The 18,970-nt window shown below is 40.6% G+C and overlaps 4 protein-coding genes across 4 annotated transcripts; 3 read left to right on the top strand and 1 right to left on the bottom strand.

The window, feature by feature from the left end:
* Window positions 1-247: 247 nt before the first annotated feature.
* Window positions 248-1,812, top strand: BCIN_01g01480 (hypothetical protein). The gene is made up of 2 exons (XM_001555560.2): window positions 248-494; window positions 555-1,812. The coding sequence occupies exons 1-2, from the start codon at window positions 442-444 to the stop codon at window positions 1,624-1,626; spliced, it is 1,125 nt and encodes a 374-aa protein (XP_001555610.1). The 5' UTR covers window positions 248-441; the 3' UTR covers window positions 1,627-1,812.
* A 1,418-nt stretch (window positions 1,813-3,230) lies between these two features.
* On the bottom strand, window positions 3,231-4,648 carry BCIN_01g01470 (hypothetical protein). The gene is made up of 2 exons (XM_024690238.1): window positions 4,411-4,648; window positions 3,231-4,308 (listed from the first exon to the last, which is right to left on the bottom strand). The coding sequence occupies exon 2, from the start codon at window positions 4,222-4,224 to the stop codon at window positions 3,325-3,327; it is 900 nt and encodes a 299-aa protein (XP_024546006.1). The 5' UTR covers window positions 4,225-4,308; window positions 4,411-4,648; the 3' UTR covers window positions 3,231-3,324.
* A 3,334-nt stretch (window positions 4,649-7,982) lies between these two features.
* BCIN_01g01460 (hypothetical protein) lies at window positions 7,983-9,986 on the top strand. Its single transcript, XM_001555557.2, has one exon. It carries the CDS (start codon window positions 8,017-8,019, stop codon window positions 9,691-9,693), a length of 1,677 nt encoding a protein of 558 aa, XP_001555607.2. The 5' UTR covers window positions 7,983-8,016; the 3' UTR covers window positions 9,694-9,986.
* A 2,527-nt stretch (window positions 9,987-12,513) lies between these two features.
* On the top strand, window positions 12,514-18,500 carry BcatrO. Its single transcript, XM_024690237.1, has 7 exons — window positions 12,514-14,061; window positions 14,116-14,911; window positions 14,966-15,209; window positions 15,260-15,855; window positions 15,911-16,262; window positions 16,319-17,266; window positions 17,318-18,500. Exons 1-7 carry the CDS (start codon window positions 13,428-13,430, stop codon window positions 18,206-18,208), a joined length of 4,461 nt encoding a protein of 1,486 aa, XP_024546005.1. The 5' UTR covers window positions 12,514-13,427; the 3' UTR covers window positions 18,209-18,500.
* Window positions 18,501-18,970: the final 470 nt, after the last annotated feature.

The raw sequence follows: 18,970 nt of genomic DNA, 5'->3' as shown, positions 1-18,970 counted from the left end.
ATTTTCGTCCTATCTCCTGGATCTACCTACTATTCGCAACGGTATAGACCTTGCTCAAGTAGCAAACTTAACCGCCGTATAGTATGATCTTCTACCAGCATGCAAAATCTGCACTAACCCCCAGAAAACTGATTAGTCGTTCTCTGAAGTCTACTCTCGAATTCTCGTTGTGTATAAGTATCAGATGTTTCTCCTTCAATAATATTCTTTCCCATCATCACCTATTCAATCTTCCTCTCAATCTACAGTTTGACTGTCTTTTCATTCATTTAGTTCTGTGAACTACTGCGTTCTTTCGTATAATATTATTTTAAACATTCATTCAATACATCCTTCATATTAGGCAGGCCCAATCTTTTAGTTTTTTAACAATCAGTATTCACACTACCTTTCTTCAGAACCAATCCCTATCCCGTCAATATTAAATTCAATCGAATCAAGATGTTTTCAAAGACTATTCTTACTTCTTTGCTAGTGGCTTTGGCCGAAGCTCGGTATGTCCTCTGATCTACAAGTGCTCGAGTTGTGCACATATTCTAACTTTCCAACCTTAGTTTCGGTCAAGAACAAGGAAACGGAGCAATTGCTGCCATTAGCGCCCTTAGTGATTTCGGAACGCCGGGTGCAGCCGCAACCCTTGGAGGGAACTCCATCCAATTCCTCCTCGGGGCTGCCAACCCCTGCGGAAAACTCACCCAAGCTGATGCCATTGTTGCGCAACTTGGCAACGACCCCGCTGTCATTTCTGCAGCGCGCGGTCTCGTAGCCGCCGAACAAAATTTCAATCCTTCCGCCGTTTCCGTCCCAAACATCTGTTCTGATCCTACTTTACCTACTACAGCTGCTCTTCGCGGTGTCGTTCCTTTGATCGATCCAGCCGTAGGAGGAAGCGAAACGGAAAACGCAAATAGCGCAACAAGTACCACAACGCCATTTGCTGCCGATGGTCTTAGTGTTGCGGATGTAATGGTTGCACAGGGTTTCTCAAATTTCACGACTACGGATGCGGCGGGAACTAAGGGAACTCCGTCTGGATCTTCCGCTTCGACTGGAAGTGTATCGACTTCGAATTCCACTGCTAGTGCTGCTTCTTCGGGCATCTCTAGTGTGGCTGTAGCTGTCGCGGCGGCTTCTTCAAGCGCAGTTGCTTGTGGAGGCACCACTCTCGTAACTGTCACTAGAGCCGCTACATCAGCCGCCGTCGCAGCTGCCACTTCCGCTGCCTCCTCCGCCCTAACCAACTCCACTTCCTCAAGCGCTCAAGCATCCTCCATCACCGGTCTCGACTTCGGTCTCTGCGTCCCCACCATGAAATTCGAAGCCGGCCTCAACGGTCGCAAAGACACCGAATTCACATTCCAAGCCATCGATCCCTTAGTCAACAAAGGCCAGCAGGAAGCACTTAATCCTAATATCATCACCAATCGCATCTGTGATCAGTTGACTAATGCATGTAATGCGAATGCGGCAGCGAAGACCGCGTGTGCGGATGCGAAAACGAAAATTAGTGCGTTGGGTACCAAGGATGTGACGACGGCGGATGCGTGGAATACGGCTTTGGGCTTTGCGGGCGCTAATACAAATCCGGATAATGCGCCTCAGGCGGGGTTGGTGGGTCATGATTAAGAGTGTTTTGATGGATGGGATTGGGATTGGGGTGGATAAGAGATGGTTTTATTTGGATTGAGAGGGAGTCTTGTGAAATGAGATGGGATGGGTTGAGAAGCTTAGATGAGTATGAGAACATGGATATTTGTATAATTACACAGAGTTGAAATATGATTATACCTGCCTTTATTCTCATTACTTGCAAAATTAGTCAGAAGTGAACGTATTCCAGCCCCAAGCTATAGAATTATTGACGAACTCCGTCACCTCTTAAGTTTCTCGATCAAGTGGTCGTTTCTTATCTAAAGAGATTTCATTTATAATCCTGTTTGTTTTCTTGATTCTATGCTTGAAGATGATTAGGGTAGATGGTTCGTCGTAATGTGGGGTTTTATGGATGGTAGTTTCTGCAGTGCGTGATGAAATTGTATACTATTTATGTGACAGTAATTCTGAATTCAATTCTACCTTTCTTTCTTTAGTGGAGATTGTGATGATTACACCAGAGTGCGCGGTTGCAGCACTGCGTCTGGTATCAAAATTCTGTCTAAATCAAATGTGGCGGAGAGATTAGACACGTTTGTGCGGTATACTTTTGTTGAGCTTTTGTATTTCTGTAATATTTGAGAAGTCTTGTTCTTTGTTAAATTGTGTTTGCAGTCACGAACGGTGTCTGGTGATTTTTGTGTAGGCTTCTTGAGATTGGATTGGCCGATTGTGTGGTTCGAGCGTGGATGAACGTGTTGATACTACATCTATATATATGTTTCAGTAGTATTTTGTTTGGAGTTTGTGGGTAACACTGGAATCGTTCGAGTGAATGAGAAGATGAGTCTTATTCAGGTTCATTTTTATTTATGAAAGTAATTTGTGAAAGACTGGTCGAATGAGGCTGAAATAGTCTTGTTAATACTATTATTATGGAGATCAAATTTCGCTTTTATTCTTTCTTTAATTATGCTAGTTTCACTGGTACTATAATTAATCTTTTCCACTATATACGCGATATCCCATTTGAGAATGATATGTTTCATTTAGAATTCTACTTCGCTGTATAACCTAGCTCCTGATTTATGTCACTTAAATGTAGAAATATCGAGGAATTATGCGTTTCCGCTAAACCGATAAATGAATTAGACTGTTTAAAAGTCACCTAAGTTTGTAGGTAGCATACAAATAATCCTCTTCGTAGGTTACTCATCGGAGATTTTACACATTCTATGAATCATCTATCAAGGCTTTAAAATTATCTGCTCCGCATAAAAAGTCTTTAAAATATCTAGAAAACATCTATCTATTAATATAATTATGTACTACTAATGTATCCTCTTGATTATTAAGTGGTTTAAGAGATAAACTTTATTCTTTATTCTACATTATATGGTGTGTGTTCGCGGGGGGGATAGTAGTCTTGATTTGATATTTTTTGTTATCTTACATTCTTGATTATTGATCTACGTGTTCGGTAGAACTAGCTATTAATTAATCGCATCTAGTCGTGCTTGAGATATCTCTTTATATAGAAGCAAAAGATGAGAAAAATACCTCGTAAGCGATGAAAAAGATATAGTAAGAAGTATCTATTGTTTACAATACTCTCTACAGGCAGCAGATCCTCAAATTGATATCAAGTTATGTAATTTATAGTCTATCTTATTACTGTCATACAAACGTGGTCTATGTATTCTTTTGACGCCGAATATTGTAAATTTTGTACTACTCTCCTTTGATACAAGCTTTAAGGATGCTTTGTACATCGGAATCGCTCTTTACAAAAGCGTCCCCAAATTGAGCCAAATCAGCATCTGATAAACCTCTTCGTGCAGCGGCCGCCTCGCCTAGAACCTCTTCATCACCTTTGTATGACTTTCCTACTCCCGGCCCAAATTGACTCATTATTGGGGTAGTGTTCCGCGGATTTCTAAAAGTAGCCGTCACATCGACTGCTTGAATCGTCTTGCCCGTGGCAGGATCTTTCCTCGGATCAGGAACATCCACATACGTAACTGTGGTTCCTGGAAATGCAGCAATGATGTCCCTCCCCAAATAGTCGAGGCAAAACTCCCTGCTACGAATGGTAATGATGGACTTGAGCAGTTTATCCATTTGAGACATGGCATCAGATACTTGATCAGCTCCCAAAGTCTTTCGAGCCCTAGTAACCACACCCACAAGATCCTCAATAAATTTATTGTATGATGTTACTTTTGTAGTGGCCGTGCCAGCCCCGGTATTTGTGGCAATCCCAACCCTGACTGCTCCACCAAATCCTCCTCTCCACAGAGACATTGCTGTAGCATCCAGGTTTTCAGTGTTCAGTATGACTTCAACTGGTTCTTTAACATCAATCGCCATGCGGTTCATAAATTCTTGAAAATTCAATTGTCCATTCATCGTAGGATCCTTTCCTTTGTTGCCGTTGTTTTCCGGTGTTATCTGATTATTTATAGTCAGCCATGGGAGGATGGCAGTCTGTTTCGATCCATCTAGCTTCCAAGCTAAATCATAGACATAATAGAACCAAATCTTCTCATATGCACCAGAGATACTCTTGCTCGCTACCTGGGCTGTCAAAAATGACAACCAAAGCGCGAGCCAGTGGAAACGAAGCAGCATTTTGAAGTGTCTTGGATTTAAGCAGGATGATAACTTTTTGAGAAGATGATTTGCCAGGAATCGTCGGATAGGTTACACTGTAGGCTGAGAATATGGTCAGAAGGATGTTATGAGACAATATATACATCAATCCTAGGAAAGAGAAGATAACTTGAAAGTTCTAGTTGCAGTGGGATGGTAACTTACTGGGTGCAGTTATAATTCTGGTTGAGAAGAGTATGTGCCAAATCAGACAGTCTCTGTGAGACGTTCTACAGCCGATGAGTGCGGATGTAATGAAATCTATACTCATCGCACGCATTACTCTTGACAAGGAACATTACAAGGGAGCATGTTTCTAATGCCTAAAGTGGCATGTTCCAGCATGATTTGGAAGTGCAAAAGCGACCGCCGCATTTATGGAAAAGCTGCACGTACATCTTACTACTCTTTCAATGAGCAAGAAACGCACATCGGTCACAACTGCGAGCATCAAAACGGAGCTGACATCCGGTTTCGTGTCGGATAGGATGCCTTTTGCACTAATTTAGATTAAGCTTGTTCTGAACCCTGGAAAACTTTAATTGCTGGATCTGTGGATCCACTCGATCTAGCGACAAGAAGCAGGTGATAAGTGGTGAAATCAATTGTGGGGCTGGACTAATCGCGGCACTCAAAATCATTTAAGCTTTCAGGGTTCAATCCATCTTAATCTACCGATGCAATGGTTCAAAGGCTCAGTGTTCTGCAGGGCCTTGAATTGGTGTCTTCTGCGCATGGAGCCTTGATCTCCCTTGAAAAATTTTCAATTATAATAATACCTAACGGCCAAATCACTTTCCTCATTTGGACTTGTTCATAGAATTCTGAAAAATCGTTTTCACAGTTCCTGTGTTGCAAACCATCACCGGAGATTGCAAATTAAGGGAAAAGCCTGTGGCACAGTTGAAGTTGCACCCAGTGCAGAAGCTCCATGTATTTTCCATATACCGAGGTACTTGCAAGCGCCCACGCTCCGCTTAGACGTCAGATATCAGCCCATCTACAAGGCAGTGATGAATGTCAGATATTTTCGAACACAAGTTAGTTAAGTGAGCATTATTTTCTACAGCCTATTTCAGTATCAGGTTTTATTCGACTGTCTATCCATGTCGCATTGTTAATGTCCGGTTGTGGTGGAAAGACAAACCTAACTGTGGGTATGTGAGATTAGGCTCATAAACCTCTTGGAGATAATAGCAGAGTGTGACATCGTTTCCACTTCTCTTCGGGCACACTTCTGAAAGAGCTTAGTCATCGTCTCAGTATCGTCGATAAAATTGTTTTTCGAAGCACGACTATATGTAAACAGTCTAATAAGATTACTGCCTTGTGTGAAGCATTCTAGACTCACTCATGGCCAATCATGTATCACTGGCTATGTATTCGTCCTTGTAAATCTGCCAGCATGAATTCGTTAGTACATCAGCTGGTCCAACTCACTAATTTGACGGATCTTGCGGCTTCTTGCTATAATAATGCTAGAATGCTTGGAAATCCGACCTGGTCACGTCTTGGGGCAAGCTTGATAATACAACCTCATGCTCAGGTCTTACACTCGATGCGATCTCTGAGACTTTCCAGGAGGATCCTTCAGGTCACACGTACTAATTTATGGAGCAAGTAATCTTGCCTTGCTCTAGCTCATTATGAATCTCGTGCTAAACCCACTGGCGCGTCAGGTTGTCAAGCTAATCTACTGATACAGACCCTGCGGAGATTTTGACAGTGAACGAAGTCAACCGAATGATAGACATCGACTATGTCAATACTGGAAATTAAACAGCCTGCTATGTAGCATCTGATGGCACTTATCTGCTCACCACTATCTTTAGATATAAGACAAAATTGGTCACGCTTAGCGTGGGAGATTCTGTAGCTGGACTCGCATGTCTACGTCCATATTGGATGGCGCCACCGATCTTAACAAACTCCGCGTACTTGACAATGTCGTCGAGGCTATCGGATAATGAGATGGTATAAATTTTGACTAGATCTCTACAGTTGTCTGGATTAACACACGTTGGTAAGAGATATCCATGGTTTGGCTATTGTCGTGTGGGGAAAACAGTCGAATTCATGTATGGTGACTTCCTGGTACTTCGAAAATGCAGTTGTAGTTATAATTGATGCTTCTTAATATGTGTTAATTTTACGCATTCAGTATTCACGACACCCGCAAATCCGATTAAAATCGGCAAGATTGAATCTCCTGTTGCTGGCCTAAGTTCCTTGCAGAATGCTGCGTTTACATTATCCATTCAATGCTTGTGCTTGGTGCATGAAGTTCAATAGAGCGGGTGGTTGAATGTGACCTGATGTAACTTAATGTTTTCCTACCCGTTGTCATTGAGAATTTATCTAAAGTGAACCTGACTGTACATGGACATTTTTGATGGGTGGAGAGATGTTACAAGTACCGAAAGTTATCAGGATATCACTTTGCCTATTTTTTTCGGCGAGTTCGGTTTGAGCAGTGTCTGGTAATTGATGCTTGGTATGTGAAGCAAATTATTAATGTTACACTCAGTCTCATAATTAGCTTCCAAAACGTGACTTTTCTGTTCTTTAATAAAAATATTTAAATGTTATATTTCAATATTTCAATTTACAACAACTTTATCAACATAGCTTCAATTCGAATGAAAATTATATTTTATAATAGACAATAATTGAATTTATTAATATTTTAGTTGATTTATAATTTGAGGATAAAATTTAAAAAAAACTAAAAGGTTAGTTTTAAGAATTAGTTAGAAAATTATATAAAGTTTTCAGAATGTAATATTATTCAAAAACCTTTATTAATCTATTAATTTTGAATCACATCAATTGAAAATTTAAATAATGATTCAATAAAACAATAGCTTTCATTTGATAAAAAGATTTTTGATTTTAAAGCTATATTGATAAAGTTAGGATTTTAATATTAATCAATATCAGTAAAAAGATTATAAGATTATAAAATCACATTTTGAAAGCTAGTTATAAAATTGAGTCTAATATAAAATTGAAATAAATATAGCTTATAATAGCTTTGCGAACGTGTATAAATACTAAGATATAGTTAAGAGAATATCTTAACGAGTTTCGTACGATTGTATAGACGATAGTATGTATAGCGTTTTTTTGACTAAAAAGTAATAAAAATCAACTTTTTAATATAGATTACTAGTTTTAGATACAGATTAATAATTTTAATTATACAATCGCACAATGACATAATCGTATAATTACGTCAATAATTCTTTTAGATATTTTAGATTGTGTTTTTTTTGATTAGAATATTTATATAAAAAAATTATTAATATAATTATATAATTATATGGTTATACGCTTTTTTGATTATACGATTATATAATTACATAATTGAAACTAGTAATCTATATTAAAAAGTTGGTTTTTATTACTTTTTGTCCCAATAACAAATTATAGATAGAGATCTTCGTCTCTCCAATGGGCGATAAAACAATGCAACTGCCAATTCATAAAATCCGGAAGACAAGCGCTCAGACTAGCACCAAAACGCAAATTGGTCCCCGTTATCTATCTACATACGAAGGTGCCATGCTAGCACAGAAAATGGGCTCAATGGGGTGGGGCGACCTTAATTAAAGCAAGCGTTCAATATCGTACGCTAGCAAGGATTCAGCCGATTGTGTCAGCAACACGAAAAAGAGTGCTTACCGCACTCAAAGAGATTACTTAAATCTTCATCTACCTACACCTATCTACTTTCAGTTGCAATTCAGGAAATTTCCAGTATACACCACAATGGATTCCGAAAAAATCGATTCTTCTCCTGTATTTTCAAACAATGAAGACGGCTCTCATCTCCCTTCGCACAATTATAAGGCTGCGTCTTTACAACAAAATTATCTAGACGCAATGCGAGGAGAATTTATCCCGAAAGACCTCAACGACCCCAGAATGGTTTGTTCCATAATCCATGGGTTGCGCTACAATGAATCATTCGCCGAGTCTGAGTCGATGCAGGAAATTTGTGCTAAGGGCAGCAACAAAATTCTCGCCCGCGCCAGAAACGCACGCCTGATTATGAGCAATAAGATTCCACTTATGAGTGACGTTGAAGAGAAGCCATATTGTATCTGGCATCCGCATTTAGCAACTGCTGATACATATCGTGAGTTAGCTCAGAGATATCCCGACATGAAGTATCATATTGGTCGAGCATGTGCTGTTGGCGGCTATATCGACTTGTACCGCGAACTGGATTTGCTTCCAGATATCTCTATTGCAGAAGAAGCATGGCACAATTCAGATGTTACTGGTTCAAAAGAAATATTTGATATCATTGCGTGCCAGCCGACGCGTTATACCATCTTGGATGACTATACGCGCTCCTTTAATCTACAGGCTCCAAGGATAGCAATGGGCTTGAATGGTGATACAGCACTGCTATCATCATTGAATGTGACATTCAATGTTTTGGAAGAGTGGGAGGAGGCGAGATCGCATTACTTCAATATTACGGAAGATTATGGTATTAGCGAGACCTCTTCAGCTCAGGCCCACAGCCATCCTCTGGCCCCTGAGCACGTATCTTTGTTGTACAACCCTCTTCCAACTCACCTCCCAACCACTAATAAAGATTCGATAATCCTCCATGCTGCCTACGAGGGCAACATTGATCGATACGCGCGCCTCCGGCGTCCTGTCATGGTGAATGGAGAGGCAGAGGCCATAGTCCGTGGCATCTATCATCATACAGCCTTTGCGCGGTGGTGCTATGGTCAATTAGAATCCGGGTTCCCTGATAAGGGCGATTGCTGGGACATAAAAAGAGCCGTCTTAGCCCGCTTCATCATGGTCAACGACTTGTCCCGTGTTGCTTCCACTACAGAAACACGGGACATAGACCACTCGATGCCATTCATGATCTGGTGGCCACTAATTCCCCAGGAGGCAACACTGCGTGAGTTAGCGCGCCGCCGTCCCGACATGGGTCTGCAGGTTGCCATAGCGTGTATAGTTGCAGATTATCATCGGTTGTGGAGTGAGCTTAAGCCAGAGCCGCACGCACTGCTGTGGTATCAGGCGGCACAACAAGAAGAAAATGGCGCGAACTTGAATAAAAACTTTTATGTTGAAGATCTAGAGCGTCGAGCCGCCGAGAAAGGTATTGACTTGCGGGCGCCCGCTTGGGACTGCTCCAGTTTGTACGATTGTCTAACGCGAGACAAAGAGCCAACAACCATCTTCTTGCAGCCGTATATCCAGGTTCGGGAAGGTGTTCCGGTAGATTATTACGCTGACAGCATTTACCCTGGCAGGGCGCAGGCAAATATGGCGGAATGGGATTTATGTATTGCAGTAAGCGATGATCTCAGAGAACAGGCGCGGACGGAGAATATCAATGATAACCTGAATGAAAATTGGGGGTGGCCTTATTCATGCTGGGAGGCACAGGTTTCTTACAACGGTGTATAGCGGGCGGTAATGTTAGAAAATAGTCGTGGATTATGAATTATCAGAACTATGAATCACCCTGTTCTAGCTGTGTTGTCGACGCTTTGGTTCAGAAATAAGATTGCTTTGTATTGTTCGTTTATAAAGTTCAAGTTTGTCGACACTTCCTTGGAAGCTTAATGGATTCGTAGAAGCAAACAAAGTGGAAGTGTACTCATGTATTATGTAATCATATATCTATATAGTAGGCCATTTTCATATTTGCAGATTTATAAAACCCCTTCTGATTGGTTATAAGTAATGTGCCGATGCTAGGGTAGGTTTGTTCCGGCCGATGAGGAAGCTAAATCGTTATAAAACTTCAATTCAGTACATAACCTTTTGAAGATATATAAACTAATTACTAAAGATATACTCTATTAAAGTTTGTTATACACTTTTCAAATATATTATTTTTATTATTTTCTGAATTCTAACTGTAAAGTTATATATCAATATAGCTATCTCATTATAAATCTAATCAATTATCAGGTCGAAATCTCAACATTCTTGATTAGTAAGTTGTTAGGTTATGTAAGCGAGAATTAGAAAGAGAATGAAAGAAGAGAATAAAAAGGAGAATTAGAAAGAAGAATTAGAAAGGAGAATTAGAAAGGAGAATAAGAAAGGAGAATAAGAAAGAGAATTAGGAAGAGAATTAGGAAGAGAATTAGGAAGAGAATTAGGAAAAGAATTAGGAAGAGATTTAGGAAGAGATTTATAAGATTTATAAGGTTTTGAGGTTTTAAGGTTTTAAAGCTTACTTGTGTCTCCGACGCCTTTATACGAGCTAAAAGCGAGAGGTTAGCGAAGTGTATATATAATAATAATAATTATTATTATTAAATAATATTATTATTGTTATTATTTATAATTAAATCTCGAGCGTAGCGAGGATCGGGGGATCGGGGGCTGGCCCCCATAAAGATTAAAGAAATAAAAATAAAATTTTATATATCTTAAAAAAAAAGAAAAAAAGAAAAAAAGCTTCTATGAATCTACAATCTGAAAAATTCTTTTTCCCCAACGGCTAATACTTTTAAAAGAAAAAGAAAAGAATTCTGCGAATCCACGGTCTGAAAAATTCTTTTTCCCCGACGGCTAGTATCAGTAAAACAGTTAATACCAGGTAGTAGGGCGTTAGGATTAAATGTGCTATATATCGCAAACAAGATAGAATTTTTTCGAAGAGTAGGAGAGGAATTCGAAGAAGAGAAGTATTGACAGCATAGTGATATTAATCTTGAAGCCAGAACCTATTCCCTGTACAGGTCATTATAAATGAATCGTTCTTGTAGGGGTGGAAGGGGTGTAGAATCGTTGATGGATCCGGATTATATATCAATCCACTAACTTCGCACTTTTCATATTGTAAAAGAGTAGAAGGTGGTAATGGTCACACAAGAAAAGCCTTCGCATATACCAGGCATAAAGCAAGTGGCTACACATAGCAGAATGGGGTGAATCACTACATCGCGACAGCGAGGTGAGGGAGACGGTATGAGGTGGTCACTCAATTCTTCAAGAGACAACTTTTGAAGGTGGGAAATTCGATGATTGTTTTAGTCTACAGAAGAGAAGCTATAAATACTAAATGCTAGTAACACGTGACCCGGAAGTTACATGTTTCACTCTCACAATATTTATTCCTAACATCAAAGCCTTAAACTTTTAGCTTGAAATTCTCACTGCAGTAGTACTTCACTAGCAAACCTTATTTCAAGGATATCTACCGAGGCTATGGGTCTGACATTCCATTAATTACTAACCATCTACTATAAATCTCGATCCGCGATTCCGCAAGACTGTTTCGAGAAGAAAAGAACTATAGTAGAACTTGATCATATCGGACTGAAAATTCGATTAATCAAATCCGGTGTAAAGAAGATTCCGGTACAAAAAATAATGATCTAAGTATTCTAATCAAGATTTATATTCGATTTCAGCTTCAAACTCCGATATTTTTGAATAAAAAACTATATAATATTAACAAATCAAGCTTACTCATCCTGAAGAAAAGCTTATTTAGGTAAATCAATTACTGAAATCTTATACCGGATTTACAAAAAAAGTATTCGGTATTTCGGTTTCATTTGAAATTCCGATACTACTATATAAAAACTAATCAAGTGAGGAGATTATTCCGATATATCCCAGTCTGATATCCCTCAGACTGTCAATAAAGGACACCACGCTTATCGAAGGCTTAATGACCAATCAAAACATTAGAATTTCTAGAATTTTATATAATACTCACATTTATTTTTTAATATAAAATTTAATTAATATTATTTCTATTTCAAAACTTTGAATATAATACTATATACTAATCTTGATTTTCAATATTTTTTTTGAATTATAAAGATCAAACTTTGAAGTCACAGTTCTATTTTGTAAATAGTAAAAATTGAAACCCCCATTAAAATAACTATTATATCCAATAAGACTTCATCATGCAAGGATTATTGCACGGACCACCCCAGGTGTCCTATGTTGGCAGTCTAGGGGATAGCTAAGTTTTTCTGTACTATGGTGTCGGGAATAAGTTATGTCACACCGCCTTCGCTAGTCAGGATCATTTTGTGTGGGCAGAATGATTCTTTTGATGGCAAAACAAAGGCGGTGTAACATATTTTTTTCCCTACACCATAGTATACGGAATCTCAATTACATTCCATTCCATTTCCGAAGTCGGATGCGGGACAACATTACCCCGAAAACTAAACAAGTAAGGCTAACATATTCAATGGCGAGGGACAATTAAATATCCGTTTGAACGAGAACTCACATATCATTTTTCAAGATATTTTTGACTAAAATCTGAAAGAAAACGCTCCCCTTGGTACTACCTAGGATTGTTTAGTATAGCACAAGCATTCATCTTGCCCCCGAACGGCATTGGCCCCGCAGATTATCCCTCCCTTCAACGAAACCGAGATGGAAAATTGTCTAAACTGATCAAAGCTCCATTTTCATCATTTTTACATTTCTGACAAGTGGAATAAAAGTCGAGTTCGATTTCTCGTCCATATATGGTGAGGCTGTGAGGTTGACTGGTAAGGATTTTGGGATCTAAGTCACTGTACGACCAAAGTCGTGGGTATGGTACATTGACGTGAAAATGCTGAGTAATTGAAGTCACAACTGTTAGATCATATAATTGAAGCTTTGAAGAACTTAGGGTTCCTGGATATGGGATGCGAAGGGATATAGAAGTACAGTCCGTACAGAAATAGCTCCAGTGTAAAAGAGGCTATCTCCATGACCTGGTTATTGCCTTGTATAAGCAGTAGCAAGATTCTCATTCTCTCAGACATACATAAATTCTTGTACAGTAAGTACTAATTGGGTTTAAAAGTATTATCCTAGCTATCAAGTACATGCTCGTCGAATTGTGGACACTTTGATTGATAAAACGAATCACATCAGCTGGGAGCGAATCCACGGCCTTGAGATTGCCCCGAAAGTCCATCAGTATCTAGTGCTTGGAGTTCCGAACATACGCCTAGAATCCGTTCCCGCAGATAGATTCTAGCACTAGTGAGATAATAACAGATTCCCGAGATGCAAGGTGTGTTCTTAAACAGCACACGATTCGACTCGAATTCTCCTAGCCCATTGCTCTAGCTCGCCTTGACATTTGGGCGTTCTTATCATATTTTCGTTCAACAGACATTGATGCCCTTGACCTAGAAGTTGTACTTCGACACATTTCTATGGCTGGCATGGAGGAAACGTCCACACACTCGAGGGATACACTGGGCACCAGTTCCCGTCCGGAGACAGCAATTGATATCAAGATGGAAAACGACCGTTCTGACTCCTCGAACGATATCACTTCGGGATCAGATACGGACCATACTGCTGAGATCACGTTGCTTGCGAGGAAAATGACTGCTCGCTCAGCATATTCAACCATTGATACTGAAAATGGCCCTTTCAACCCAGTCCCAGGTTCAAAACTCGATCCTATGTCTGAGAACTTCAAGCCCCGTGCATGGGTCAAAAGTCTGCTGCACCTCAAGTCAAGAGATCCGGAGAATTTTCCCGATAGAACCGCCGGAATCGGATTTCGCAACCTCAATGTTTATGGTTATGGAAATGCAACAGATTACCAAAAGAACGTCGTAAACGCGTGGTTGGGGCTTGGAGGCCTACTCCGGACGATAACCGGAACTCAACGCCCACAAAGGATTGATATTTTGCACGACTTCGATGGCCTTGTGCAGAGCGGGGAGATGCTTGTTGTTCTGGGACCCCCAGGGTCTGGCTGTTCGACCTTACTGAAAACAATCGCCGGTGAAACTCATGGTATTTATCTTGGTGAAGAGTCTGAACTCAACTACCAAGGTACGTTCAAAGCTGCCCGAAGAAGATTAATGAGCTAATATGATTCGCCAACAGGTATCAGTGCTAAAGACATGAGAACACAGTTCCGTGGCGAAGCAATCTACACGGCAGAAGTAGACGTGCACTTTCCTATGCTCAGCGTTGGTGATACTCTAGCTTTTGCAGCAATGGCAAGGGCCCCAAGACATTTGCCAGGCAATGTCGACAAGTGGACCTACGCAACTCAGACGCGAGACGTTATTATGGCAATGTTTGGTATTACTCACACTATGAATACCCGGGTCGGTGACGATTTCATACGGGGAGTAAGTGGTGGTGAAAGGAAACGTGTCAGTATCGCCGAGGCCTCCCTCAGTGGAGCTCCCTTGCAGTGTTGGGACAACAGTACCCGAGGCCTTGACTCAGCCAATGCAATTGAATTCTGCAAGACACTTCGTCAATCCACTGATCTTACCGGCACAACTGCTTGTGTTGCTATTTATCAAGCACCAGGCGCTGCATACAATATTTTTGACAAGGTGACCGTTCTATACGAGGGCCACCAGATCTTCTTTGGTCATACCGAGAGCGCAAAGAGCTACTTCGAGAACCTAGGATTCCAGTGCCCAGATAGACAGACAGATTGCGACTTTCTTACCTCTATGACGAGTGCGGAGGAGAGAGTCGTCCGGCCAGGATGGGAAGATAGAGTTCCGAAAACCGCGAGTGAGTTTGCTGCAATCTGGAAGTCTAGTGGTGAAAGAGCTCGCCTGTTGGAAGAGATTGCTGCGTATAACCAAAGATATCCCATTGGTGGTGAGCATTTGGAGAGGTTTCAAGTATCTAGGAAAGCACAACAGTCTAAACGACAGTGAGTTTTGATCCCTGAAGGCCTGTCTAGCTTTCTTCGGCTAATAAATTACAGGCGCGTCAAGTCTCCATATACTCTAGATTATATTCAGCAAATCAACCTCTGCCTATGGCGAGGGTTCAAAAGACTACAGGGTGACCCAAGTCTGACAATCACCCAGTTGGTCAGTAACTTCATCATGGCTGTTGTCGTCGGAAGCGTCTTCTATAACCTAAAAGAAGACGCCGGCAGTTTCTTCTCCCGAGGATCTCTTCTATTCTTCGCTGTCTTGATTAACGCCATCGCCAGTTCACTTGAGGTATAAACCCCTATCTCTCTTTCTTAGTTTCCTTTTACTCAGTTTTCTAGATTCTCATCCTGTATGCCCAGCGAGGCATCGTCGAAAAGCACGCCAGATACGCCCTGTACCACCCCTCAGCTGAGGCGTTCGCCTCGATGCTAACTGATATGCCTTACAAGATACTAAATGCATTTACATTTAATGTTCCCCTATACTTCTTGACGAACTTAAAACGAGAACCAGGGCCCTTCTTCTTCTTCGTTTTGACGAGCTTCTTGCTTACACTTGCAATGTCTATGGTCTTTCGAACTATCGCCGCAAGCTCTCGGACCCTGGCTCAGGCTTTGGCGCCGGGTTCGATTGTCATTCTTTCATTGCTCATCTACTCTGGATTCGCGATTCCAAAGCCTTATATCCTTGGTTGGTCGAAATGGATTTATTATCTCGACCCTCTGTCTTACGCCTTCGAGAGTCTCATGGTAAACGAATTCAGCGGCCGAAACTACTCATGTACCCAGTACGTCCCTGCAGGTGCCGCATATGCTGCGAGCGTAGGTCAAGAGATTATATGTGCTGCAGTTGGTGCCAAGCCTGGTCAGAATTTTGTCAACGGAGACGACTACATTAACTCTGCTTTCCAGTACAAGCATGAACATAAGTGGAGGTAAGTGACAAGCTTATCTGTAAGTTAAAATCAGAATTAACCAAATCTTTCTTAGGAATCTTGGTATCGTTATCGCGTTCGCCATAGGATTCTGTGCAACCCACGTTCTCGCAACAGAGTATATCACTGAAAAGAAATCAAAGGGAGAGGTTCTCCTTTTCCCTCGGGGCGTTGTTGCTGCCAAGTTACTAGCTAAGAAAACAACTGACGTCGAGTCTCCATCTGAGAAGCCAGTTCATTACCAGAATAACGATAGCAAGACAGTTCAGCCAGCTATTATCAGTGATCAGGCGGCCATATTTCACTGGGAGGATGTTTGCTACGACATTAAGATCAAGGGCGAGCCACGACGAATTTTGGACCACGTTAACGGATGGGTTAAACCAGGGACTCTCACTGCTCTCATGGTACTGATAACCTCGTCACTGTTTATTTTGATCAAAGAAATACTAACATGCTGCAGGGTGTATCTGGGGCAGGCAAGACAACCCTTCTTGATGTGCTTGCTAGCCGTGTCACAATGGGCGTGATCACCGGAGGAATGCTTGTTGACGGCCAACAACGGGATCAATCTTTTCAACGGAGCACTGGGTATGTTCAACAACAGGATTTACATTTGTTGACCACGACTGTGAGGGAGGCATTGACTTTCAGTGCACTTTTACGACAACCAGGCCACGTATCCCGAGAAGAGAAACTCAAATATGTCGATGAAGTTATTGATCTCCTAGACATGGAACTCTACGCTGATGCTGTTGTTGGAGTTCCCGGGGAAGGTTTAAACGTGGAACAGCGAAAAAGACTGACGATCGGGGTTGAGCTTGCCGCTAAGCCACAACTTCTACTCTTCCTGGATGAACCCACCTCTGGTCTGGACAGTCAAACATCATGGATTATCTGCAACTTGATGGAAAAGCTAAAAAATAGCGGACAAGCCATTCTATGTACGATTCACCAGCCATCAGCTATGCTCTTTCAACGATTTGATCGGTTGTTATTCCTTGCAAAGGGTGGTAGGACCGTGTATTTCGGGGAAATTGGTCAGAACTCCAAGACTCTAACTAATTATTTCGAGAGAAACGGTGCTCCTAAATGTCCCCCGGAAGCAAACCCGGCGGAGTGGATGCTTGAAATTATTGGTGCTGCTCCTGGCTCAAGTTCGGAAATCGATTGGCTACAGACATGGTTATCAAGTCCCGAGTACACAGAGACGAAAAGGGAACTTACCAATCTGATAGAGACTCGACCCCAGATCGCGGCTACGAGAGATGTGAGTCATCAGAAGGGCTTGTACGATGAATTTGCAGCACCGTTCACTCTCCAGTTTCGGGAAGTCACCAAAAGGGTATTCGAACAGTACTGGCGCACACCTTCGTACATTTATTCAAAGGCCGCGTTATCTATCGGTTCCGTCCGTTTTCCTCTCTTTAATTTTTAAATTGGAGCTAATTGTAAACCTTAGGCTATGTTTATTGGCTTTTCCTTCTTCCATGCCAAAAATACTCGACAGGGCTTACAAAACCAGACGTTCTCACTCTTCATGCTTCTCAGTGTTTTCGGACAACTCGCACAACAGATCATGCCTAATTTCGTTACTCAAAGATCTCTATATGAGGTCCGTGAAAGACCGTCCAAAACATATTCGTGGAAAGCATTCGTGCTGTCGAATATCATTGTCGAAATGCCCTGGAATGTTCTCCTAGCAGTGTTTATGTATCTGACCTGGTACTATCCAATCGGATTTCAGCAGAATGCGGTACCAACCGACGCCGTTGCTGAGAGGGGCGCACTGATGTTTCTCTATATGCTCACATACCTCGTTTTCACCTCAACATTCGCCATTATGATTGTGGCGGGAATGGACCAAGCCGCAGAGGGTGCGAATATTGCCAACCTGCTATTTTCGCTATCACTGATTTTCTGTGGTGTTCTGGCAACAAAAGACTCACTACCTGGTTTCTGGATCTTTATGTATCGGGTATCTCCGTTTACATATATAGTTGCGGGAATGTTATCAGCCGGTGTAGCAAACACGGATATCACGTGCGCTGCTAACGAGTACCTCCTCATGCAACCTGTCTCCGGATCGACCTGTGGGCAGTATCTCGACGAATATATCACTGCCACTAGTGGTTATGTCCTTAATAGCAATGCAACCAGCGACTGTTTGTACTGTCCAATTATCGATACAAATGAATACTTGGCGAGCATCTCTGTTTACTGGAGTGAAGCATGGAGGAACCTTGGCATAGTTTGGGTCTACATCTTTGTCAACGTCATTGGGGCATTGGCAATCTACTGGTTAGTCCGCATGCCGAAGAAAGTCAAGGACGAGAAGAGCAACAAGGCGTAAACCTTCGACTTTGAGAAACAGGGACTCATCAATAACCTACATATCCCTACGATCTCTAATTACCACGGAATAACCATCTTTTTTACATGTCGTTTTATAATGTACGAGATATTCAATGATACGACTCATAGGGGATATCTCCTATTAATTAGATTCATAATTTGTTTATTTAGGAGGTCTTCCTACTCCCTGTAGTGGTAGAATCAGTGGTTGACGGAGTGAATACTTCATTAGTATAATAAATTCTTTAATACTTTAACTCTACATTAAAATATGCTTTTTTACAGTATTAGTATAATTAACTTAAATATTTGTATTTTATAAAACTTATTTCAATTAATTGAATTTTAATGAATTTCTTGGATTTAAAAATACTATAGCTAATTCTAACTTTTAGTTTCAAATAATAAATTTTAAATAAAAGAGTCTATTTGTATTAAAGTCAGATTATGTTATTTACTAAATATATTTTTTTATAATATTATATAATAATAAAGCTTATAATTAAAAAGTAAATCAGGGATAGTAAATGATATAAAAGTATTATGAAAGCTATTTCTAGGATTATGTGAAAGTGTTTAGTGATTTTTTAAAATAATTTAGATTAAATTTCAGATAGAAATTCAATAAGATTATAATTCTAATAATTATAGTAATAAAACCAACAATTATTTTTGAATACAAAACTTTACATAATGAAGAAATCCTTTTCTATATAAACCTTTTTGCTTTTAATCGAATCTCGATTTCGATTTTGGATTT

The sequence above is a fragment of the Botrytis cinerea genome, chromosome 1, assembly GCF_000143535.2.
Source record: "Botrytis cinerea B05.10 chromosome 1, complete sequence".
Classification (NCBI taxonomy): Eukaryota; Fungi; Ascomycota; class Leotiomycetes; order Helotiales; family Sclerotiniaceae; genus Botrytis; species Botrytis cinerea.
The sequence above is the reverse complement of the archived record's forward strand: the minus strand, read 5'-3'. Positions and strand labels throughout refer to the sequence as shown.

What these genes read in the sequence shown, in the direction of transcription:
- BCIN_01g01470 (XM_024690238.1), bottom strand. Translation starts at nt 4,224, where the DNA reads ATGCTGCTTCGTTTCCACTGGCTCGCGCTTTGGTTGTCATTTTTGACA.
- BcatrO (XM_024690237.1), top strand. Translation starts at nt 13,428, where the DNA reads ATGGCTGGCATGGAGGAAACGTCCACACACTCGAGGGATACACTGGGC. An exon ending in GCACAACAGTCTAAACGACA is followed by an intron (nt 14,912 to 14,965) that starts GTGAGTTTTGAT and finishes AATAAATTACAG; the next exon opens with GCGCGTCAAGTCTCCATATA. An exon ending in CCATCGCCAGTTCACTTGAG is followed by an intron (nt 15,210 to 15,259) that starts GTATAAACCCCT and finishes TCAGTTTTCTAG; the next exon opens with ATTCTCATCCTGTATGCCCA.
- BCIN_01g01460 (XM_001555557.2), top strand. Translation starts at nt 8,017, where the DNA reads ATGGATTCCGAAAAAATCGATTCTTCTCCTGTATTTTCAAACAATGAA.
- BCIN_01g01480 (XM_001555560.2), top strand. Translation starts at nt 442, where the DNA reads ATGTTTTCAAAGACTATTCTTACTTCTTTGCTAGTGGCTTTGGCCGAA. An exon ending in GTGGCTTTGGCCGAAGCTCG is followed by an intron (nt 495 to 554) that starts GTATGTCCTCTG and finishes TTCCAACCTTAG; the next exon opens with TTTCGGTCAAGAACAAGGAA.